The sequence below is a fragment of the Chrysemys picta genome, chromosome 25 (genome assembly GCF_011386835.1).
Source record: "Chrysemys picta bellii isolate R12L10 chromosome 25, ASM1138683v2, whole genome shotgun sequence".
Lineage (NCBI taxonomy): Eukaryota > Metazoa > Chordata > Testudines > Emydidae > Chrysemys > Chrysemys picta.
In genome coordinates this window covers 567,261-592,812 of record NC_088815.1, presented here as the reverse complement: position 1 = coordinate 592,812, position 25,552 = coordinate 567,261, and the positions used below count along the sequence as shown (strand labels likewise).

The window sequence follows — 25,552 nt, the reverse complement described above, 5'->3', positions numbered from 1 at the left end:
CCTGGGACCCTGGCAGCTGGGCTCTGGCGGGGATTTAAAGGGCCCGGTGCTCCTGCCACTGCAGGGAGCCCCGGGCCCTTTAAATCACTGCGGGAGCCCTGCCGCACCGGGGTAGCGGTGGCAGAGCTCCTGTCATGATTTAAAGGGCCCGGAGCTCCACAGCGGCCAAAGCCCCGGGCCCTTTAAATCGCCCCTGAGCCCTGGGGCTCCCAGCCGCCTCAACCAGAAGAGGCAGGGCCTTTCAGTATTGAAAGGCCCTGGGACTCCCAGCCACAGCATGTTTACATATTGAAAGGCCCCGCCTCTTCTGGTTGAGGCCCTGCCCTCGCTCAGGACTCCGACATACCGGTAAATCCTTTAAGTTACTTTCACCCCTGAGCATGGGAGCTGAGAGCCTGGTTCTCAGCTCCATTGACAGTTCCCTGCCAGAAGTCTAGCTGCCCCACAGGCTCCCAAGGGGCTGCCCCTCCCCTCTCTGCTCCCCCCCCCCCCCCAACTTCTGGCCCTGACTCCCAGCCGGGAGCAGGGTTCACCCACCCAGCTCTCCAGGGAATCAGGGGCTTTCTTGTCAATTTCACAGCTCCTGCCATGAAATTGACAGGACAGGGGATGTCTACACAGTGTCTACCTCACCCAACTACACCAACATAAGCCTTACACCTCTCATGGAGATGGAGTTATTATGTTGGTGTAGTAGGGCACTTACATCAGTGGGAGGAAGGCTGGAGTGTAGACACTGACATAGCTGGGTCCACATAAGCTACATTACGTCTACCTCTGTAGCACAGACCAGCCTTAAGAAAACAGTAATGGGAAATCCCAAAATGTATCTGGCATGATGGGGAAGAGACTTATTGAAGTCCCAGTTTAGCTAGGTCTCTCTTCCCTTCCATACCTAGGCTACTGATGCAGCAGCACCGCTGTAAACTCTCTAGTGTAACTGCTCTAAACCAATGGGAGAGAGTTCTCCCATTTACTTAATTAATCCACCCCCCAAAGAGCTGCGGTAGCTACGTTGTCGGGAGAAGCTCTTCTGCCAGCATAGCACTATCCACACAAGCGCTTAGGTCAGTGTAACTTATGTCGCTTAAGGGGGTGGCATAAGAACCCTGAGAAACATAAGTTATACCAACTTAAGTGGTAGTATAGATATAGCCTTACTGTAGTTTTATTATTGCAGTCTGGTGAAGAAGCCGGTCTTTGTACCTGAACCCCATTTTGCAGATGTCTCCACGTTTATTTTCTGTCTCTGTATAGGACTGTATATGGTTTTCATGGCTTCCTACAAATCAAGGACATTTCAGCTTTGACTGGTCTTGAACAGACATTGGGCACTGAAAATATCTGTCGATTCGGAAGTCTTTTGTTCAGGAAGCGCCCAGTGCTACCAGCTGCGGCAGTGACCCCACGTCACCCACTTGGAAGCGCAGGTCGCGGACAAGACTCTTTGGTTTGGAGGGGCAAACCCTGGCTCCCCTCAGGCAGAGCCCTCCGCTGGGTGCACAGCGAGACCCCCGTTCCGGGACAGGGGCTGTAAGCCAAGGACCGAGCTGTTCCCTGCTACGACTCGGGCATTCGCCCGCCCCCTGGTGCGGGGCCGCCGGGCCAGACAAGGCAGCTGGAGCCCGCGCGAAGGCCGCGGGGGGCTGGGGCGGCGAACACAGTCCAAGAGCGAGGGGCTCTGCCAGGCCGGGGGGGCCCGGTCGGAAGGCGGAGTCCCGCAGCGACAGCACCCGGGCGCGCCGCACGGAGGGGTCGGGAGCTGCCTCGGGGCCCAGGAAGGGGAAGCGGGGCCCAGGCGCGCCCCGCCTCTGTTCCGTGCCCACAGGCGGAGCCAGGGACTCACCTGGGCGACAAGGAGCAGGAGCAGCCCAGGCTGGACCCGGCTTGTCAGCGCCGCCACCATCCCGAGAGCCGCCGGAGCCCCGGTTGTTCGTGAGCAGAGCCGGGACTGGCACCGCTCCGGCCGTGTTACCCAGCAACCCGGCCTCTCAGCCCGGAAGTCCCGCCTCTGGGAGGGGGCAAGCGGGCGAAGCGGCCAATCAGAGGACGGGGCTGTGACCCAGACTCCGGAAGTGTCAGGGTGAAAGAGCAGAGGGCTGAGGTGCTTGGTGGGCGCAAGATGGCGGTGAGTAGCGGGAGAGCCGGGGCTGGCCCGCGGTGGGGACTGTCCTTGTCTCTCCCGAGCGCCGGGGCTAGTTCGAGCCCTGCTAGGGGAGGCCCGCGGAGCAGCCTACGGAGCTTCCTCGCCTGAGCGGGTGGGAGGAGGCTGTGGGAGCTCTGCCCCGCCCGGCTCCTCCATGGAGTGCGGCGGGCCAGACGCGAGTGAAGCCATACGGGGGGCTCGGCCCCGCGCTCTCTCGCTAGGTCGCGCTGGGTGCGAGCGGAGCTGAGTCCGCCTGGGGTCCCGCGGCGAGAACCTGCCCTGAAAAGCCCCGGCTGGGGGGGGGGCGAACGCTGAGTTGCGTTACTGGCGGGAGGGCCGCGTGTGGCGGAAGCAGCAGCACGGCGAGTGACTGGTGCGGCACAAGCTGAGATGATGCCAAACGCAGAGGGGCGCCGCAAAGCAAACCAGTGTGTAAATTTCCCTTAGGAAAGTTATAAGGGATGAAGAAGAATCCAGTACACTGAAAGTCCCCTTTCCAAAGGTTTAGCACGTGCCATGAGACTCTTATAATCGATCATTACAAATCACTACAAGTCTCTATGCATCCGAAGAATTGAGGTTTTTACTCACGAAAGCTTATGCCCAAATAAATCTGTTAGTCTTTAAGGTGCCACCAGACTCCTTGTTGTTTTTTTACAAATCACTACTGTCATTCCTGAAGCTAGTGTGTTGAGGTGTGAGAGTTTTATGGCTCAATTTAGAGATAAAGATGTTACTTGAATACTCCGTTTGGTAAGTGTATTATATGGTGGGATCGGTTGGTTTGTTGTGTACGTTATATTCCAGAGTGGGGTGAGGCTTTTGGTAGCCTGCCTCGAATTCGAAGGGCCTACTTTAATGAAGCAGGTTGCATCTTGCATGGCCTAAAATTCATGCGCTAGTCTATCTAGATCCAAACAAAGGTATGTTTGTGGGGACTTTCAGTTTCCGTGGGCTAATCCATAATTTGAAGGCACTGATAGTTTATGCTGAAGAGCTCCCTTGCAATTAAGCAGGGCATACTTTCACCATTCTTCTTCTAACTATTAATAATGTATTATTAATTATTTTTATTGCAGGACCCCTTTGTGGCAAGCACTGGCCAAACATGTAACCAAGCGATGGTTCTGGTTTACTTTTTAGTTATGTAAGCTTTGCTTCTTTTTTTCCCCCCAGGATAAAGAAAAGAAGAAGAAAGAGAGCATTTTGGATCTCTCAAAATACATTGACAAAACAATTCGAGTAAAATTCCAAGGTGGTAGGGAAGGTAAGTTTCAAACTGAACTATGCTGGTTTGCAGATCATCACGCATTTGTGGTATAATGCATCCCACATCCATAATCCTAACTGCTTTTTGCCTCCTATAATCCCTCCATGTGCTCCAGTAACACCACTGCATCTTTAGATTTCCCTGGTGCTCACTCTTATCTCCCCCTCTCCCTTATTCTTCTACTTAACCTCTCACTCTCCACTGGTTCTTTCACCTCACAAAAACAAACCTCTGTTTCTCCCATTTTAAAAAATCATCCTTGTCCCCACTTGCCTCTCCAATGACTGCTCTGTTTCCCTTCTCCCTCTCATCTCTAAGCTTGTTGAATTCCTGTCTACAATTGCTGTCTGAAGTTCCTCTCCTACAGTTCAATCTAAGACTCCTCAATCTGGCTTCCACCCCTTGCACTCAACTGAAACTGCTCTCACCAAAATCTGTAATGACCTTTTCCTAGCAAAAAAACTCTGAACCAGTTCTCCATCCTTTTCCTCCTTAACTTGTCATTCATCTTTGACACAGTTGGCCATACTTTTTTTTTTTTTAAACCTTGTCCTACCCTGGCTTCTGTGACTGTCCTCTTCTCATTCTCCTCCTGCCTCTCTAATTGCTCTTTAAGCATGTCCACTAGATGTCCAGTTGGGGGAGGGGGGACTTTCATAGGTCTCTTTCCTTGATTCCTTTCTCTTCTCTCAATACACCTTATCTCTGAGTAGTCTCATTCACAAACACAAATTCAGCTACTGTCTCTGTGCTCATCTCTCAGATCTACCTCTCTACTCCCGACTTCTGTTCTTCTGTCCAAATTAAAATCTCTGCCATCTCCCCAAGGATGTCTAGCCATCCATCCTTTCAAGCTCAACGTGGTTAACAGAGCTCTTAATCGTCCTCTCAAGCCTTCTCCCCCCACCTTCTTTCTCTGTCACTGCAAGCAACATCACCATTCTGCCTGTCACTCATGCCCATGTCACAGGCCTATCATTTTTTATTCAAACCTCTGTCTAGGTACTCTATATCTAGGTGTCAGAGTAGCAACTGTGTTAGTCTGTATCTGCAAAAAGAACAGGAGTATTTGTGGCACCTTAGAGACTAACAAATTTATTAGAGCATAAGCTTTCGTGGGCATCCGAAGAAGTGGGCTGTAGCCCATGAAAGCTTATTGCCACAAATACTCCTGTTCTATATCTAGCTGATGCATCTAAATATTGGAGATTCTTTCTGCATAACATCTCTTAAGATATGGCCTTATAAGCCGTATGCATCCAAGCAGCTAAAACTCTTGTCCAGGCTTTCATCATCTCATGTCTCAATTACTATAGCATCCTTTTTTCTCTGGCCTGGACAAATGCAGTCTTGTCCTGTATCCATTCAGAATGCTGCCACAAACATCATTCTCCCAGCCCGTTGCTTTCACCACATCACCCCTCTGTTTGCATCCCTCAACTATGACTCGCCTTTCTCTAACACCTCAAACATCTTGTCTTCACTTTCAAGGGCCTTCACAGCCTATCCATGGTCTACCTCTCATCTCTCATTCAGTATCGAAATATTGACTCCCCTCTCTCATTACCAAAAGATGCCAGCCTCCATCACCCACTTGTTAAATTTTCAAACAAGCATTTTCATTCTTTCTTCCATGCTGCCCCTCACTTGTGGGAGACGCTCACCATAAACCCCCATAGAACAGTCTCATTATCCTGCTTCAAATCTCTCCTTAAAACTCCCCTTTGCTGTGATGCCTATAAAGAACTTGATAACAGTTAGCCCATTAGTGCAGTGAAACTGCTGCCTAGCGTGTTTGCTGGTATATGGTTTGTCATTTCCTTGTACTCCCAACTATCTCAGTTTGTCAGCTGCCTTATATTGTAAACTCTTTGGGGCATAGACTATCTTTAGTTCTGTTTTCGTACAGCATCTAGCACAATGGAGTCTTAGCATGACTGGGGGTCTTGGACATTATGGTAATACAAATGGTAAAACTGGCTTTTACAAGGCGGGGAAGTCAACTCATGTGATCCTGCATAATGTATTCATTGCCCAGCCTTGCAAAATCATTACTTTATGTACTTTAGTATGAACAAGGTACTTGGCTCCTTACAGTATATACACATGAAGGCAATGCCTGTGCCACAAGAGCTTACATTCTAGAAAAGATGCACAGGAGATGGGATGCATTGGGCTGTTTAGGGGGACTTACTGTTGTCGTTTTTTTGTTTTGTTATAACCAAAATATGAAAATTTACCAGCACAGACACAATCTACTCTGACTTATGATGATGTCAATTAAACAATTACTATCCTACTAACCTACTTTTTTGCTCTAGTAAGAACATGGACAGTTCATTTTGTGAATGAAAGACTGTGCTAATCTACTGACCACACAACTAGAATGTAAAAGTTTCACTAGTTGAAATGGCTTTTTCTTTGCTTTTAATTATCTGAATAACCTGAAAGTTCTAGAAGCAACTTGTCCTGCTTCACTGTCTTTACTAATGACATCTTAATATGAAGAGAAGGGCATCCTCCATTCCCTCTCTCTCTCCCAGATCAAGCACTTCTTGGTGGCTGCTCTCATTTGTTTCCCCTTCCCAGTTTGGGAGTGGGATGGAATTTGTTATTTTCTTACATCTTGGCTTTGGGATTTTTCTTCCTGTTGCTACAGCAGGGGTCGGCAATCTTTCAGAAGTGGTGTGCCGAGTCTTCATTTAGTCACTCTAATTTAAGGTTTCGCATGCCAGTAATACATTTTAACATTTTTAGAAGGTCTCTTTCCATAAGTCTATAATAAATAACTAAACTATTGTTGTATGTAAAGTAAATAAGGTTTTTAAAATGTTTAAGAAGCTTCATTTAAAATTAAATTAAAATGCAGAGCCCCCCCGGACTGATGGCCAGGACCTGGGCAGTGCGAGTGCCACTGAAAATCAGCTCGTGTGCCGCCTTCGGTTGCCTACCCCTGTGCTACAGTCTTGTAAAAAAAGCTATGTGTATTTTAGTTTCTAACTGTTTTTTTTGTTTTTTGTTTTGTTTTTTGTTTTATGTGTGTGTGGTGTCTTCAGCTAGCGGAGTCTTGAAAGGATTTGACCCTCTTCTAAACCTTGTGCTTGATGGCACTATTGAATATATGAGAGGTATGGAACATGCCATCTGAAAGCTTAGAGTAACTATGGAAGCTGATTTTGTGTTGTCAAGGATTCATTTATAGATAAAACGCCCGAGTCTCCAAACTGAATAACCAGGAATAAGGCTGCAAGTCAGTCACGGATTCTCTGACTGTCCGTGACTTCTGCAGTGGTTGGTGCTGGTTCAGGGGCTGCCTGAGCCCAGCAGCAGCAGTTTGGGTGTGTGGGAGGGGGCTCGGGTAGGGGATTGTGGGGGGCGCTTACCTTGGGGTGAGGGGCCCCACCGCAGCTCCTAGGGGCGGGGGGTTCTCTGCACTGCCTGTGCCCGCAGGGCCCCTCCCTCCCCCTGCCCCTGACTCCACTGCCTAGGAGCTGCAGGGATGGAGCCAGTAGGAAGTCCCACCAACCCCCTCCTTCCCCCAGCACTAGCCGGGGTCCCAGGTCACACGCCGCAGCCCCCCTTCCTCCCCTCCCCAGCACTAACAGGGATTGTGGGGTACGTGCTGTGCACCCCTCCCCTTTCTTCCCCAACACCAGCAGGGGTCCTGGGCCACCTCCCCCAGTACCCATGGTGCTCCCGGACCGTCCCCCCTAAAGCACCAGCGGCCCTCCGCCCAAGTTTTAGTCAGGGCGACCCATTAATTTTTGTTTACTGCCTGTGACCTGTACATGACTTTTACTAAAAATACCCATGACTAAAACGTAGTCTTAACCAGGAATCACTACTAAGGGGCAGATCATCTTAACTGCTGTGAATCAATGTCACAGGTAGTAATTGCTTGATATCACTTCCTCCCACAAAATAAAATAAATAAAATAAAACGATTTATTTATTTATTTATTTATTTTAATTTATATCGCTTCCTCCCACAAAATGCCTTTAACACTTCAGGTTGGGATCTTCAAAGAAGCTAATGGAGTTAAACATCCAGGACCTACTGAGGTTTCATTAGTCTTCTTTGAAAATTCCGGTCTTAGCTGTCTTATGAACCCTGGGGCACTCTTGTAAAATGACCATCAGCACAAACAGGTGATCCACTACAGCTGACGCCTGCTTCCTCTTTTTGTTTAAAAACAAAACTCTTGCTGTGTTATGATCTTTACCTTGTTCTTTAGCATATGCTGTGATACAGCATAGAATATCAGGGTTGGAAAGGACCTCAGGAGGTCATCCTAGTCCAACCCCCTGCTCAAAGCGGGACCAATCCCCAACTAAATCATCCCAGCCAGAGCTTCGTCAAGCCTGACCTTAAAAACCTCTAAGGAAAGAGATTCCACCACCTCCCTAGGTAACCCATTCCAGTGCTTCACCACCCTCCTAGTGAAAAAGTTTTTCCTAATATCCAACCTAAACTCCCCCACTGCAACTTGAGACCATTACTCCTTGTTCTGTCATCTGCTACCACTGAGAACAGTCTAGATCCATCCTCTTTGGAACCCCCTTTCAGGTAGTTGAAAGCAGCTATCAAATCCCCCCTCATTCGTCTCTTCTGCAGACTAAACAATCCCAGTTCCCTCAGCCTCTCCTCATAAGTCATGTGCCCAAGCCCCCTAATCATTTTTGTTGCCCTCCGCTGGACTCTTTCCAATTTTTCCACATCCTTCTTGTAGTGTGGGGTCCAAAACTGGACACAGTACTCCAGATGAGGCCTCACCAGTGTCAAATAGAGGGGAATGCTCATGTCCCTCGATTTGCTGGCAATGCCAGGTCATGAGCATCATGCTATCTAACTTTCAGGAGGATACACAGGGTCAAAAGAATGCGTGTTTATTGTGTCACAAAGTATCATCTGTCCAGTTGGCCACAGTTTTAGAATAACATTTTATTTTTCAGAAGTATATTTAAAAAAAAAAAAAAATCTGTGGAATGCTAAAAATAATGGCTAAGTGTGGTGACTACAAAAAAGTATAGTATTTGATGTTGCAATATCCATACAAGAGAATGTTCCCCTACTGATGTCTGATCCAGTCCTACAATTCTGTGACTGGACTGCAAGGGACTTGAAGAGGTCATCTAGCCCTGCATCCAAGGCAGGACTAAGTATTACCTAGACCATTCCTGACACGTGTGTTTGTCTAACCTGCTTTTAAAAATCCTCCAACAATGAAGATTGCATCACCTCCCTAGGCAATTTATTTCAGTGCTTAACTACCCTGACAGGAAGCTTTTCCTAATGTCCAATTTAAACTGCCCTTGCTGCAATTTAAGCCCATTGTTTCTTGTCCTATCCTCAGAGGTTAAGGAGAACAATTTTTCTCCCTCCGCCATTATGGCTAAATACTAGGGATGTGCAAATGTAATTCTTACTGGGTGAATGAGGAATTTATATATAGAAAAGTCTGTCTTCCTGTAGTTTTTGGTCGTAGAATCTCTCTGCAAGAGTGATGATTTAGGGATTGGGGAGTTCTTTTGTCATCTGGACACCAGTTCTTAGGTGTCTCGTTTGATAAGAGCTTTTAATTTCTACCATCTGAGGAATCTGAATGGTATGACCTTTAAAGTAAAGTTCATAGATTACAAGGCCAGAAGTGATCATTGTGATCATCTAGTCTGAGCTCCTGTATAACATAGTATCATAGAACTTCCCCAAAATAATTCCTAGAGCAGATCTTTTAGAAAAACATACAATCTTGATTTAAAAATAGTCATTGAGGGAGAATCCACCACAACACAGGGTTAATTACTCTAGTTGTTTGGAAATAAGGCGTGTATTTTTAATCTGAATTTGTCTAGCTTCAACTTCCAGTCATTGGATCATGTTATACCTTTCTCTGCTAGATTGAAAAGTCCCTTATTAAATATTCCCCAAGTAGATACTTGTAGACTGGAATCAAGTCATCCTTTAACCTTCTTTTGTTAAGCTATATAGAAGGAGCTCCTTGAGTCTATCATATTAGGCATGTTTTTTATTCCTTTAATAATTCTCATGGCTTGTCCCTGAACTCTCCAGTTTATCAAAACCCTTCTTGAATTGTGGGCACCAGATCTGGACACAGTATTCCAGCAACGATCATACCAGTGCCAATTTATAGAGGTAAAATAACCTCTCTGTTCCTATTCAACATTCCCAGGATAGCATTAGCTGTTTTGCATCCCAGGATAGCATTAGCTGTTTTGGCCACAGCATCAAACTGAGAGCACATGTTCAGCTGATTATCCACTATGACCCCCAAATCTTTTTCAGAGTCACTGCTTCCCAGGGTAGAGTTCCCCATCTTGTATGTATGGCCTACATTTTTGTTCCTAGCTGCATACATTTAGTCATAGTAGAATGCATAGTGTCTGCTTGTGCCCAGTTTGATCCAGATCGCTCTAAATAAGTGACCTTCTTTATTTACCACTCCTCCAACTTTTGTGTCATGTGAAAACTTTATTGGTGGTGATTTTGTTTTTCTTCCAAGTCATTGATAAAAATTAGGTCTGTCAAGCGATTAAAAAAATTAATCGCGCTGTTAAACAGTAATAGAATACTATTTATTTAAATAGTTTTGGATGTTTTCTACCTTTTCAAATATATTGATTTCCGTTAAAACAGACTACAAAGTGTACAGTGATCACTTAATATTTGTAATCAAAAATAAAAATATTTTTTACAGCATATATATATATATATATATCAATTCACCTAATACAAGTACTGTAGTGCAATCTCTTTATCATAGGGTGCTGTTTACAATCCTTTGCTGCTGTAACTTCTAGTTTGGACTGCTCACAAATAGTCTGCAGCATGCAAGTCACTCCCAGCTCTGTGTGTGTGTGTGTGCGTGTGTGTGTGTGTGTGCGTGCTGCAGTCAGGCAGCCAGCCATACTTTGGCTCTACTGCAGGGTGACCCCACCACACTCCCAGTTGTAGATTTGTTTTCCCCGTGCATATATGTCTTGTATTTCCCAGCCCTCTCCTAAAACCATACAAATTCATATAAAGTTTGTATTTCTTTAATAGGAATAATATGCACAGACCTGCTTACCCTAAATGGAGTTTCACAGACACTTCAGTGTAAACACACTGTATTAGATAAAACAATAGAATAAGTTTTACACACAATTTATCTCTTTGTAGTTGAGTACAAGTAATGAGGAATAGAAGTCAAAATGGTTACAAGAAAAATAAAGAATAAAACACAACTGCTGCACAACTTAAACTATATTAAATTCAAAGCAAAGTTTTTCTCACCATATGATCTCAGAAGTCTTACAGACCAACTTTTTAGGTCAGGACCCCTTCCCCAGTTCATTGGTTGCTTCCTTTGTTCCTTTTGGTGCAGTGAATTGAGGGGCGCAGAGAGAGAGAGAGATGATGTACCTTGGGGTGTTTGTCCCTCATTTTTATAGTGTCAGTCCCCCTCTTAGAAAACATTTCCAGCTGAGATTCAGGAGGCAATCTATAGGAAAGGATATTCCCTTCTGCTTGTCCTCACCTATTTGAGGTTTCTTTGTCTACCCTTCCTATACGATGACTCTAATTTGAATTTAAGCAATAAACAAACAGGGCACACATTCCTTTGTTTGAGACAGATGTGTTGGCCAACCTCAGTTTGGAACATGTTAACACCATACAATGGAGTCTTATAACATACAGTCTTAAAACTTCACATACAACGTTGTCGCACGCATTTTATCAGGACATGACAACAAGTAAATTCTGAGTTTTCAAGTGATCCCTTGCAGGACACACTTTGTACAAAGATTATTACAATAGTGTGTAGGGTGTGGATGTAGGTGCATTCTGTCACACATTGTCATTGTCACAGCACAGGATATGTGCAGCTTTGAATTCTCAGTTATCAGTAACTTCATTTTAAGGTATGTTGCATGTTTGAAGTTACTAACGAGTCAAGATACTCAAATAACAGACTTCAGTGGAATTATTTAAGCAAAGATTATCAGATTAGTACAGCACTATGCAGAATACAGAAAGAATTGATACATTACTACATTTATGTAAGGGAAAGAGCTGGCCTCTGTTTCTCTCTCCTCGCTCTCTGGTGGGATGCTGATAGTCTGCACTCCCCAACCTGACTTCCAAGACCTGGGTTGTTGTTGTTTTTTATAAGTTATGAGATCAAAAACTCATTATTGGAGGGGGAAAAATACTTTCCCATGATAATTTTACCATGTATTCTTGTTTTTCTACTTACTAATGGAATTTCTTTTGTAGTCCTCAGCTTACCTGACCAAGTAAAAAGGAATCTCTAGTCTTATCACTATTACTAACAGCTATGACAACTGACAGTTCTGAATGAGTTAAAACCTTTTTCAGTGGTCATTATTTCCACCATTACAGAACCAATCTGCCATAACAAATATTCCTTATTGATCACCCAGATTTTTATAACCTACTCCTAGACATTTTTTACTAGCTTGAGAGGTCTTTTCTGTGGACACTTGGATTCCCACAGGCTCGCAGATCCTGAGAAGAATTAGATACAGCCCAGCCCTCAATCACCTAAAATTCCTGAATACCAGTCATTCACAGGTTAAGAACCAACATGCTGGGCCTTAGAACTTAGATACACTCTTGCTAATATTGCAAAGATTTTAGGAGAATAGTTAATATGAGTTTAATAAAGAAAGAAAAGAAGAGTAACAGTGAGTGTTTAGAGGTACTAATAGGAATCAAAAGTTATAAGACTAATACTTAGTCCTGCTATTAGTGCATGCGACTGAAGTAGATGACCTCTCAAGGTCCCTTCCAGTCCCATATGATTCTATGAAGAATGATAGAGGAAATTTAATCTCTACTCTATAAAATAATTGTTGAATTCTGTTTCTTTTCTTTATGCTGTCATTGTAATCCTAAACCCTCCTGGATGGTTTTCTTTCAGATCCAGATGACCAATACAAACTAACAGAGGATACCCGTCAGCTGGGACTGGTGGTTTGCAGAGGAACATCCGTGGTTCTTATTTGTCCACAGGATGGAATGGAAGCTATTCCAAACCCTTTCATTCAGCAGCAGGAGGGCTAACGTTTTCTTGGGACTCACTGAAGCCTCAAGGCTGCAAATCATTGGAGATAATGAACAGTGTATGAGAAACCTTCCCATTTTGGGGAATAGATTGTTTTTTTTAAATGTTCATTTTATAAAGGGCAGAAGGACCTTGACCTTTTTACTTTGCCATTTGCCACGGTGATAGCAGGAACACTGAATGACAACTGCAAAATAAGATCTAATTTTGTTCAATAAAGAAAAACTTCATTACTGATCTAGTCAGTGTTCAAATTGAAGTCTTAAAGGTACAGGGAACCCTTTCTCTATTCTGGGTTTAAAACGACTGATTGGAAATCATAGTGGTAGCCAGCAGGCATGTGTGAAGATTGGGTCCAAAAGACTAATTAAATACGCCCAAAACCAAGTTTTCATAGTAGGGAGACAAAGTGGGTGAGGTAATATCTTTTATTGGACCAATGTCTGTTAGCGAGAGACAAGCTTACACAGAGAACTTCTTCAGATCTGTTTTTTCCATCCTGTTTTCGTTCCTCTAGGCAGCAGAATTCATAGGCAGAGACCATTTCATAGAGTATCTTAGGCTCTGTACTAGTGATTTCTTACCTGCCTGCCCACCCTGATACTTAGGCTAGGTCTACACTACCCGCCTGAATCGGCGGGTAGAAATCAATCTCTTGGGGATCGAATTATCGCGTCTCGTCGGGACGCGACAATCGATCCCCGAATCAACGCTCTTACTCCAACAGCAGAGGTGGGAGTAAGCGCCGTCGACGGGGAGCCGTGGAGGTCGATTTTGCCACCGTCCTCACAGCGGGGTAAGTTGGCTCCGATAGGTCGAATTCAGCTACGCTATTTGCGTAGCTGAATTTGCGTATCTTAAATCAACACACACACACACACACCCCACCCCCGTAGTGAAGACCTGCCCTTATAGGGAAACTAATTTGAGTGTTTACTGACTTGTTACCATTTTTTATAAACACCAGAGCTAAGAAGGGAATCTATTAATTTCTCGCTCTTGTTCCAAATCTTACCTTCTTGGAATTTGTAAAGTCAGTCTTCCTTAGAGACATCTGTGTTGAGTGGCCCCAGAAAATTTCAGGCTTGGCTGAGTGACCTAAAACCTACTGAAGATACCTGTTTTCTTCTATATAGCAGATTGGACCACGGGGAAAGAACATTGGTTTTGTCCTGTATGCTTTATTTTAAAATTTAATTTTCTACTGCAGGCAGTCTGGTAGTACTAGGTTACTTTGTAGCTTGCACACATACTCCCACTTGTGATTTCTTCTTGTTGACTTGTAACTATGCATTTCTAAACTTTATATATGATACATGGGAATACTTCAGAGCAACTGTGAATAAATAAAAGCTCTTATGAGGCTAATTTGCTGCTCTTGTGCTTATATCAATTTTAATCTGGAAAGCCAGTCTTGTAAACTCAATATAGCATATAAAAGTCCGCTAGAGTTCTTTCTGGCTCATGCAGCATCAATAATAACAATGCTGCCCATATATGTGAAAGCACAACTTGGTCTGGGCAGCTCCATTGAACGTGATTTTGCATGGTTCTGAAGGTAAACTTTGTTCTTTAATTGGAACTTGGTTATGTAGTCTTACTAAGGTAGGAGCTGAAATAGAATTACTCTGTTTTTTAGCTGCATGGACTCTGTATTTTGAAGAGTGGGGACTTCTAAATCTCCCTTTTTTGTCACTAGAACGTTGACAGTCTCTGAATACACATGCGAAACTTCAGGAAGAAGAAATTCCCTGTTGGTGTACCACTAAAAGGCTGTTTACAGAGGGATAAAATGATGAAGGCATTGGATTTTAGTTTTTATAAGCTTTTGCTAGTTCTTGATCAAAGCTGTGCCAATTATTTTTTTAAGCTCTTTTCTGTAATTGTGATAACTACTGAAAAGTAACAGGAGTTTTACGTGTATAACATGCTATGTTATAGAACTCACAATGTACTGGGGCTTCTGCAGAAAACCCCCAAAACTGGTTCTGTCCTACAGCCTTATGTAGACTAATACACACACAAAACTTTGGAAACATACGTGATGCAAACCTACCAAAGCAAGGAAATGAAAAGTTAAGTAGCTTAACAGTGCATGCCTACCTTCTCCAACAACAACCAGTTACCTCCCCTGCTGACTGTGCACCAGAACCTTAACTCTGCCACATCTCTGCATCGATCTTGGAAGAGCATGCCAACCATATATGGCAGTGGTGAAGAAGGCATAGAGATGTTTGTGAGCAGAGAGGGTGGAGGGGAAGGTGAAAGGAGACCAAGTCTGATGTACATATGGACTCTGATGTGGGGCCACCACTCCATTTGGAAATGGAAGTCAGTGAGGAAGGATGGTTCCTATAGTTGCTGAGAACTCCCAGAAATGAGACTTTCCCTGTTTCCTCTGCCCCATCTTCATTCTACATTTGTGGGACTAAGTGAAAGAATAAGGATCACTGCTTCTCCATGACCTTGGCTCTGTTTAATGATGGAAAATGTGGTTTTCCGTGGAAAAAGTTGATTTTCCAGAAATGTCAATTTTGCCTACAACTATCCATTTTCCTAATGGAAAATTAAAACATGTAGTTTCAGGGGGGTTCAGTGTTAATTTATATCCGTCTAAACTGCTGCAGTGTGTCATGGTGCATCATGGGATAGTTAGTCTAGCAGGGGACCTTGGCTTGTAAAGAAGAATGGGACCATGAGCCAGGTGAACTACACACTCCTAGGAGACACCAGGGCAACTCAAGCAGGCACCAGTTAATATTGACTCTTAATAATCAGATATTGGCAAATCAAATTTTTTCTGAACTTTTTGATCTGCTAAAAGTTTTGATAGTTTGACTTTTTGTCCCAATTGAGGATGAAAACATGATGAAATACTGGAATTTCCCATGGGACAGAAATTATGTTTTCCAATCAGCTATAACACCTATCCCACCCTGTCCCTTGACATGGATAGATGAAGAAAGTTGGATCAGTGTGTGGAGCACTACCTGGTTCTTTTGAAAGGCTCTCAGATACCATGGTGATGAGCTATAGTATAAGTATTTAGATGGACCTACTAATAGACCAGCAATATGATGACCCAGAGCACTTCTAGAGAATAATATTGCCTTTGCCAGTGCTACTGGCAACAGCCAATTCCACCTCAGGTCACATATTTTAGAATCTGACCATATCAGCTGGGAGCTTGTGCACTTTACATTGACTGACAAATTACAACTGCTCTCTGGGGCAGCCCTTGTGTTATTAATGAGGAGTTGGGTTGGTAGAAAGGGATAGTGTCAATGTTAAAGTGCAGAAGCCCAGTCTCTCCAAGCTGTAGTAGCCTGGTATGAGTTCTGCAGTGCACCCGCAGAGCTCAATTTCAAGGATTGGTAAGAAATCTGGAGGCAGACTTACATCAGAGCACCCAGCATCATTTAAATCCATAATGTCTGATTGATTAGAGTGAGGTTCAGAGTAGGAGATAGTTGAGACCTAGTACCAAGGTCCTTAGAAAAGGGCTCTTAACTGCTAAAGAAACATTATTGTGAACCTCATGCTAGGAGACAGTTTCTCCTTAGCTGGAGGAACAGAGGGGGACTTTCTATTGCAGCTGGCTTTCTGAGCCACATTCACTTTGCGGAAATACCCCCATCTGTGAAGACCTAGCTAATTGGGAACAGTGAGGGAGGGCACATTCACACTGTTCTCTGTGAGAAGTAGAGTGGGGTTGGTGGGATCTGGATCCATTCCAGGGCACCTAGATTTGTGCCTCAGTTTAGTTGATTGCTTGTGTTTATCCAGTATTAAGTTGCAGATTGATCTTCATTTAGAGAAAGATCTGGGAGTTATGACTTATTTCCTGTTTTGTTTTACAACAGACTTTCTGCAGTTGAGAAAACTGGTTGGCTCCTTTTGGTTTTACTTTGTGAAGCCCACATCATTCTGAACTTCCTCTGCTTCCCAGAACTGCAGAGAGATCTGATGGTTTAAAAACACACAATTAATTCCTCAGCTGTAGTTTAGTCAAACCATTTAATCTCATTGTGGTGAAAATGGGCTGGGAGTTCTGGGCTCTCTTGCTAAATCTAAGATTTATTCTGGGGGCCAGGGCAAATCACCTCCCCTCTCTGTGCCTCAGTTTCCTTGGGAGTAGAGATCAGCTGCCTATCCACACACACAGACTGGTTAAGGTTAGTTAACTGGATTTTGTAAAATCTTGAATGAAAGCCACTGTGTAACTGCCAAGTATGTATTTCTTATTAAATTATGGAATTTGTCTAGGGTGTGCAGGTTTTTTTTCCACTCACTCACCATCAGGCTTCTGAAATCCATCAACCCCTCTGAAGGGGCTTATTACCCCTTGCTCTTAATGTTTATAAACTAGCCACAAAACTTCAGTATTGATTTACAGCCTTACTGCTGCAGCTGCTGAGGGGTCTGAGAGGAGCGAAGTGGTGGCAGAATAAGCTTAGTGAGAGTGGGAAAGACGGAGCCAGACAGGAGCCTAGGAAGCATGGTCTATTTTTAGGACAAGGCTGGCATATCACATATTTATCAAAGTCACAGTTCCAGATGCCTCACATGAGCAAAGGGTGCTGAAGGGCTGAGTTAATTTTAACTCCTCCAGCTGACAACTAACATGGACTGTGCGCAGGAACCAGAAGGGCTGAGACTTCGGGCAGAACCAGTTACCGACACCATTCTTGAGATTGGACAGAGACTTTTCCAGGTCAATCGTGGTGCATTATCTCTCCACAGTCGCTATTTTGAGGCCATGTTTTTTGGGGGCACTAGAGAGAGCTCCGAACACCACATAGTGATCAGAGGAGTAGATGCAGAGACTTTCCAAGCGCTTCTCGAGTTCACTCGCACAGCCAAGGTGCTCATAACTCTGCACAATGTCACCCGCCTGCTGGAAACAGCCGACTTCCTCCAGTTTGAGAGAGTGAAAAGGATGTGTGAGAAGTTCCTGGAGAGGGAGCTGCACGTTTCCAACTGTCTGAGCCTGATGGCCTATGCCCAATGCTTTGCCTGTCCAGAGCTTCATGCATCAGCTCTCAGCGTGGCTCTCACGCACTGGACGGAAGTGACTTCTCAGGAAGAATTTAAGAAGCTTCCCAAAGAAATGTTGCTGCAGCTCCTGCAAAACAATGACCTCTTTGTTCCCCAAGAGGATGTCGTTTTTGATACTGTGATGAAATGGATAATGCAGGACCCAGCATCTAGGGAGGAGGCCTTCTTGGACTTGGTGGGGCAGGTCAGGGTAACCTTCCTGAGTCTTTCCTTCCTTGATATCTTGGTGAAACAAAGCAAAAGCCCTGGAGAGAAGGATACCTCTGCCAGGCTGCTAAAGAAGTTAGACAGCTGCCCTCCACTCAGATGGAGGAACATGGAGCTGTCTCCTTGCACCAGCAGGAGCTATGAGACCCTATATATTCTGGGAGGGAAGCATGATAAGGAGCAGCAAGAATTATTTCAGTTTCAACCTAAATCTGGCACCTGGCATCTTTGCTCCCCGCTGCAGCGCAGGAACCTCATCCAGTATGCAGTGGCAGCAGTAGGTAACTCTCTGAGATGCATGTGTGCTCAGAACTCTTTGCAACAAATAGTGCAGGTGGCACCTAGCAAGAACTGGGCAAACTCAGAGGAAGTCAGGGTTTGGAGCCTTGATTGCTGTGGGCTCAGATTCTCCCCCCATTAAACCATCAGTGCTGTTAGTGACTTAACTCAGACCTAAAGTTCTCTTTGGTTCAAAGACCTGTTAGTCCTGGTGGCTTGGCTGTAAGGGGTTTGTATGGGGACTTGACTGAAAAAAGGAAATATTCATTCTTTCTGAATGTGATGATCATGGGGCATAAACATTAAAGCTATGACTCTACTCCCACTTACATCAGTTGTGCAGAGTAACTCTATTGTATAGCTTCCTTCTTAGGGCCAGAGCCCTCTCTGTCACAGTGATGATCTTCAGAATTAACTGCACGGACCTGACTGTGTTACACTGAGTGCATTACTCTTATGGGAGAGTTACTATATTCTGTTAGTCTGACACATCTGAGCAAATACTGAAACAAATGTAAACTGGTGTGACGTTTAGTGCAAATTAAAGAGCAGATTAGCTCTATCTTTGCAGCCATTTTGTGATGGCTTTGGGGTGATCAAGTTGTAATGGGATGAATACCTGTGGAATGCACATTTTAAGCTTAGTACTCTATAGAAAACCTTATTTTCAGAGTTAGCTTCCTCCTATCAAGGAAGAGAAACAAGGCCATCTGACTTACATGACCAATCACAATGCAGGCAATGCAGCTAAATTTCAAATACCGAGTGTCAAATATTTGCAGCAAACTGTTCATGTCTCATCCATATTAGAAGCTGAAGGAGAGATTAAGACTCCAGTCCTGCACTCTGATCTACATGGGCAGACCCCATACCTACCTGGAACCCCATTGATTCCAAGGAGAACTTGCTCAGGTGCAAGGGACTCCACACAGATCAGGCTGCAGGAAGGAAGCCTAAATGTGCAAATTGCTTGAGGGGAAGTGGGCAGCAGGATATGCATGAGGATGGCTGAGAGATGCCTCTGCCTGACAGTTCTTTCCATTCTATCCCCAGGGAACTTCCTTTTTGTGACGGGAGGTTATTTCCGAGATGAGTTTGTGTGGTACAGCGTGGACTGGGTGTTGATCTATAATTGCTGGGACAACAACTGGCTGGAAGGGCCTGCTATGAAGCAGTCTCGCAACAGCCATTGTGCCGTAGGGGCTGGGCTCTATCTGTATGTGCTTGGAGGGAGCACAGATGAGGGCATAATCCCAGATGTGGAGCGCCTGGCATTAATGGACTCGCAATGGCAAAGCATGAGCCCCATGGTTCAGCCTGTGGAGAGAGCAGGTGCAGTCAGTGTGGGGACCAGGCTTTACGTGGTCTGTGGCCTGGATGAAAAGGGAGATGTGTATGGTGGAGTGCAGAGACTGGACATGGAGAAGGATGTTTGGGATGTCATCTCCTTCTCACCACTTCCCAGGTGAGGAACTCTGCTCTGGGATGTGACTCCCTGAAAAAGATTTCACGGGGTTTTCATTGAAGTCAATGGCAAAACTCCTACCGACTTCAGTTGCGCTGAATTTCTCCCCTGGTTGGTCTGGTATGATCCATCTGATCATGCTGGTTTCTGTTTGTAACCTGTATCTCGTCAAGCTGTTCCATCTCTTGAAGGGATAAGGTGATGTCCAGGATAGGTTCACAGCAGCACTTAGATTGGCCCCTATTTTCTAGGGTCGCAACTGTTCCTCTTTTTAAAAGACAGAATTAACTTTATTATTGTTCATACTATTCTGACCTCCTTGTAAAGCACTCGCAGATTAAAAGTGCTATATAAGAACTAGGTATTATTGATTGATTTTATTTATGAATTTCTGTTACAGTGACACCAGAGGCTGCACTCAGATCAAGCCTCAATGTGCAGGGTACAGCTCAAACCTATAGTAAGAGGCAACCTCTGCCCTAAAGAGCGTACACTTAATTTAACTCCAGATGCACCAAGTGAGTGTTACAAACAAATGTGTGGAGGGAGCAGGAAAGAGGGGGCATGAGTCAGACACACCTGCTTCTGCCCAGAACAATGCATGCAGTTTGCTGAGGGTTTATTTACTTCTCTATTTAGAGATAAACATACCAGTAGTAGAAGTTCCAGCTCAGCCCCCCGGCCATTGTTGTCTGGCTCTCAAATTAGTGCGAGTCAGAATCAATATAAAAGGGACAATGCCAAGATGAAAATCACATCACAAAGATTTGCAAAGTAAAGAATCGCATAGCATTTAGTTCAAGGGTCCTCAGACATTTCATTGGCTGCCTTGACAGTATTTTAACAGATTCTCTTGTGGCCACATCCTCTATTCACCATCTTGTGAAACATGTCCCCTCCCATTCATGGGTCCATACATTTCATGGCCAGAAGGGACCATTATGGTCGTGTAGTCTGTCCTCCTGCATTGCATAGGCCAGACAACCTCACCACTTCTCCTCATATCTAATCCAGCAACTTTTAGCTGAGCTACAGCATAGTTTTTAGAATGACAGCCAATCCTGATTTAAAGACTAGAAGTAATGGAGGATTTACAACACCCCTTACTGACTTGTTCCAATGGTTATTCATTCATTGTTAAAGTAGGCATCTTATTTCAGTTAGAACTTTGCTAACTTCAGGCAATGGCTTGTGATTGAATTAGAGCATATTTAATAGAAAGATTGATCTTGTCTTCATTTAAAAGCTTCAAATGAAGGCGAATTGACCACATCCCTTGCTAATCTGTTCCAATGGTTAATTACACTCACTATTAAAAATGTGCATCTTATTTCCAGTTAGAATGTTGCTGACTTCAACTTCCAGCCATTGGATCTTATGTCTTTCTGCTAGACTAAAGAGCCATCTAGTATCAGATGTCTTCTCTTTGTATAAGCCCTCGCTAGATTGTAATTAAATCACATAATCACCTTCTCTTTCATAAATTAAATAGACGGAGCTCTTTTGAGTCTCTGAGTGTAAGGAGTATTTTCCAGACCTTTGTAACATTCAGTTTCCAAGGTGGGGGCTCCGCACTGACTATATGTCCTGGGAAGGTGGTGTGACTCCTTGTAAACTGATACTTGTTTCCCAAAAATTTAAACCCTGACTCCTTACAAAGCTTTAGGATCCTTTCCATTCCTACCAGATGTTCCTTCCATGTTTTGTGGGAACAAATGAAGTCATCTAGGTATGTTAGTATGTCTTCAATTATCAAAACTTGGGTTAGACCATTAGCTACCCTCTGAAATGTCCTTGATGCATTCATGAGTCTGAAAGGTGTTCTGCAGAACTGAAACACTCCCTAGGGTATCACAAAGGCAGTTTTTTCTCTATGCTCAGGTGCCCCTTTAATCTGATGACAAAGGTTGAAATTTACCTCTGTGCAGGGCCAGCAAAAAGCTGATGCACTGGTGTGAAGGCCTCATGCTGTCCTCTGCACAAGTGAATTTCATTCCAAGAGCAGACCTGTTGAGAAAGATTGTAAAAACAGCCCCAAGTTGCTGTTTTGGACAATCACCGCACTTTAAAATATGATCACCAAAGGCTGGCATTATTTCTATTGTTTACCTTTTTACTTTCACTGGACTTGGACAGTGACACTAGACTGCTCAGTTTCTAGTGAGTTTCACTATCTAGGGCTCTTGCCCTAGCATTTCGCTCTTGTTTGGGGCTGCAGGGGGATATTTAAATGCAAAATAAAAGCAGTATTCATTGAATTAAAGAAGAAAAGATAGGCAATTGCTATTAAATCCCAGGCCCTAAACTACCTGACAGTGTTCCAGGAAAGATTAATAACTATTTAAAGAAGTCAAGTATCAGAGGGGTAGCCGTGTTAGTCTGGATCTGTAAAAAGCGACAACGAGTCCTGTGGCACCTTTTAGACTAACAGAAGTATTGGAGCATAAGCTTTCGTGGGTGAATACCCACTTTGTCAGATGCATGTCTGATCTCTGATATTTAAAGGAGGTGATTTTTCCCTGAAGTGGATGGTTATTATTGAAAGCTAAAGAGTAGCAACATTTCAGTTAACTTCTGATGCAAGTAAAGCAGAGAGTTGATTAGTAAGAATATTGCAGAGAGGGCCTGAGATCTTCACTCACCATCATCAAACTGAGTTATTCTCAGCATCTATACAAATTGTTCAATGGTTTTCCATTTAGAGGAAACTGGATGCATGCTGGGGGTGCTGACCTTTCTCTTTGTGTCCTCCTGAGATCACCAGTTTTCCTTCTCCCTAGGTATGACCTCTGTGTTACAGCTCTGAATGGAGCACTCTACACCATAGGAGGAGGAGCCTTTCGCTTTGATATGGACACAGATGAATGGACCCAAGTGGATGAAGAGTGCCTGACTCAGAAATTCTTCATGGGATGCAGCACTGCGAATGGCCGAATTTATCTCCTGGGACAGAGGAAGGGGAACATGGCTGTCCCCAACATGGTGCTCTTTGACCCTTACACTGACACATGTCAGGTGGTAGATAGCAAACTCCCTTGCCCCGTTCCTATTTATGGGTGTGTCTCTATACGAAGATTTGACACATGAACTTAAGCAAGGCTGGACCCAGGTCACCATACAGAAAGGGAGTCCAGTGTGTTAACACTTACAAGGGCTGATATTTATTGTCTGTAGAACTTGTAGAAGCTTGAAAACATCATTTATTCCTCTCCTGATTTTGTCTTTTTCAGTTTGGCAAATGCTGGTGTCCTTTGTCCTCAAGGAGCCTACAGGCAATGGAAGATTTGCTCCTTTCTTTATCAAGACATCTCCACTGGTGTCAGCATGATTCCATGAAAATATTTGTTAGCAAACTCACTAACTTGGCCTCCGCAGCAGCAGCAGAAGGAATAACAGCATTGCAGGGTCAGTCAGAAACATGGCTGTTGGTTTTTTGTTTGTTATTTTGATTTTACCAAATGACAGGACAGCAGCTTCTCAAATGCTGAAGAGCACTCCAGGCAGCAGCAGGTAGAAGGCATCTGTCCAAAGAAAACCAAATTTCAGTCATTGAAAATTGATTCTTTTATTTTCAGCCCATAGGGATGACAGTACCTAAAATGCAAACAGAGCCATGACTATAAAGACCTGAGCTACTTCATGCTTCACTCCTCTGGGTTCCTAAGGAGCCTGGGCAGGGCCCTGATTATATTGGAAGGAAAAGAGCAAGCATATGGTAGGATTTAAACTGATTCTTTATTCAAGCCAGTGCCCTCATCACCTCTGTGCTGACTCAGCTCCATGTGTAAAGTGTCACTCAGGTTTTAGGTAGCACCTAGGGAACCCTGTTCAGAGCTGCTGTTGATGGCTATGGAGATAGTTCTACAAATGACAAGAGGCCATCGGCTAGCAAATAGGAGTTGAGCCACATTCATTTTGCATTGTTCTAATCTTATGGTGCTCAGACAGGGGATGAAATCCTGGCCATTGATGTCAATGAAATTTTGCAGTTAGCTACAATGAGGCCAAGATTTCACCCAGGATGGGTACATCGTCCCTCCCCGCTGCAACATTTCTGTTTATTATTATGCATGAGGCTGCTTGCTTCACAGCTGGGTGACATTTTCTGACTGAAACTGTTTCTCTGCAAAAAATGATTTGGTGTCACGGAAATGTTTCAATAATTTGTGAGACAAGGTGGGTGAGGTAATATCAACAATTTGTGTTAGTTTCACCGAAGTTTTCATTTTGAAAACAAAGCTAACAAACTCCAAACAAGTCAAAACATTTTCTTTTGACATTTTCAAAACAAAATATTTAAATTTTTTAATTAAAAATAACTTCAATTGTATTTTTAAAAAAGTTTTATAAAAATGCTCTAAATCAAAGTGAAATGTTTTGTCTGAGGCCAAATGATTTTTTTAACCTCTCAATTTGCCAAAAGTATCAAAAAATTGTTTTGGGGTCAATTCAACATGATTTTAAAAAATTGGAACTACCACCAAACCAAAAAATCAGTTATTTGCCCAGCTCTGTCCGCAACATGTATAACGAGAGAAATAAGACTTAATTCCTAGTCATGTTTGAAAATTTACCTGCACTTTGCTTGTGCACCAGCTGCTCCCTAAGAGAGACACTCCAAAGATGGTAGTGTCAGAGCTTACAAATGATATAATTTATAATGTTAAACATTATGATCTAGAGCTATGATGGATAGAAAATTAATTAGCCATAGAGCAACGCATGTGACTGTGAATGCAAGCAGACTTCAGATTGGCTGGGTAAAGAACAAAACCTTCCTTTCTGTATTTTGAATTGTGCTGTATTAATCTTTGGCTAGTAATCTTTGATTAAATAAATTCTGATTGAGATGGTTGTCTGACATCTTGTATTATTATTTTTAAAGTTCAACTATGTAACAATGGTTTGGAGGGTGGATATCAAAATGTGGTTCTTATCTTGGCTCTGCAATTGATTTCTGTTCAATTATGAGCAATTCATGATACATAGTTGAGTCTTATTGACCCATTTGTACCTAAGGGACCCAAATTGCGTTATATCCACTGAAAAGAAAAACTTTTTCACTAGGAGGGTGGTGAAGCACTGGAATGGGTTCCCTAGGGAGGTGGTGGAATCTCCTTCCTTAGAGGTTTTTAAGGCCTGGCTTGACAAAGCCCTGGCTGGGATGATTTAGTTGGGGATTGGTCCTGCTTTGATCAGGAGGTGGGACTATATGACCTCCTGAGGTCCCTTCCCAGGGCCGGCTCCAGGCACCAGCTGACCAAGCACGTGCTTGGGGCGGCACCTGAGAAGGGGCGGCCAATGTTGAGGTTGCAGGGGGCGCTCGCGGTGTTTTGTTGTTGTTGTTCAGCGGGGCGTCGCTCAAGGGTTTTTTCTTTTTTTTTTTTTTTGGCTGGGCAGCGCGGGGAATGTTTCGGTGGTGCGGCGCTGGGGGGTATGGGGGTGGGATTCGGCGGTGCGGCCCAGCGCTCTGGGGGTTTGGGCGGGGCAGGAGTTTGGCCGGCCCCGTGCTCGGGGGGGTTGGCCGGCCCGGCCTGGCGCTCAGGGGGGCAGGGGTTTGGGCGGCACGGCGCTCCGGGGGTTTCAGCGGCATGGCGCGGCGTTGGGGGGGCACGGGGGTTTGGGCGGCCCGGCCCAGCACTGGGGGCGGGGGGTTCGGTGGCCCGGTGCGGCGCTTTGGCGGGGGGTTCGGTGGCACGGTGCGGCGCTCTAAAAAGTTAGAGCCGGCCCTGTCCCTTCCAACCCTGATATTGTATGATTCTATTAAAAGCACAGATGCTAGAAGGCTCCAGCACCTGCACCAGCACCAGGACTTGCCTCATGCTACCATGTCCAACAGCCAATGCAGCCACTGGACAATGCTGGGAGGAGGTGGGTGATGGCTCATCAATGCACTTCTGGGATTGAAATGTGCATGGGCCTGTTCACTCAACCCCCATGCATCCATGGGCTCAAGAGAACGGATACCCTGGCAATGGGCAATTCCACTACCTATGAGATTGCACTGACTGGTCTCACTGTTAGTTTGCACTTTTCCT

At 44.4% G+C, this 25,552-nt stretch overlaps 3 protein-coding genes across 5 annotated transcripts in view; 2 read left to right on the top strand and 1 right to left on the bottom strand.

Moving 5' to 3' along the window:
• The window catches only part of SPPL2B (signal peptide peptidase like 2B), a 96,708-nt gene extending 94,729 nt beyond the window's left edge, over positions 1-1,979 (bottom strand). For both annotated transcript variants that reach the window (XM_005309308.5, XM_005309307.5), the window contains exon 1: positions 1,847-1,979. In XM_005309308.5, coding sequence (XP_005309365.1) covers positions 1,847-1,906 — 60 coding nt within the window. In that variant the 5' untranslated portion in view covers positions 1,907-1,979. The remainder of the gene's footprint in view (positions 1-1,846) is intronic.
• Positions 1,980-1,995: 16 nt separating this feature from the next.
• LSM7 (LSM7 homolog, U6 small nuclear RNA and mRNA degradation associated) lies at positions 1,996-13,873 on the top strand. Of its 2 annotated transcripts, XM_005309309.4 has the most exons (4): positions 1,996-2,128; positions 3,323-3,413; positions 6,473-6,544; positions 12,362-13,873. In XM_005309309.4, exons 1-4 carry the CDS (start codon positions 2,123-2,125, stop codon positions 12,502-12,504), a joined length of 312 nt encoding a protein of 103 aa, XP_005309366.1. In that variant the 5' UTR covers positions 1,996-2,122; the 3' UTR covers positions 12,505-13,873. The 2 variants fall into 2 exon arrangements, with proteins under 2 accessions (XP_005309366.1, XP_005309367.1); XM_005309310.4 differs by lacking the exon at positions 6,473-6,544.
• A 3,104-nt stretch (positions 13,874-16,977) lies between these two features.
• Positions 16,978-23,101, top strand: LOC101946073 (kelch-like protein 23). The gene is made up of 4 exons (XM_005309306.5): positions 16,978-18,051; positions 19,103-19,514; positions 22,295-22,496; positions 22,745-23,101. The coding sequence occupies exons 1-4, from the start codon at positions 17,130-17,132 to the stop codon at positions 22,961-22,963; spliced, it is 1,755 nt and encodes a 584-aa protein (XP_005309363.2). The 5' UTR covers positions 16,978-17,129; the 3' UTR covers positions 22,964-23,101.
• The last annotated feature ends 2,451 nt before the right edge of the window (positions 23,102-25,552 follow it).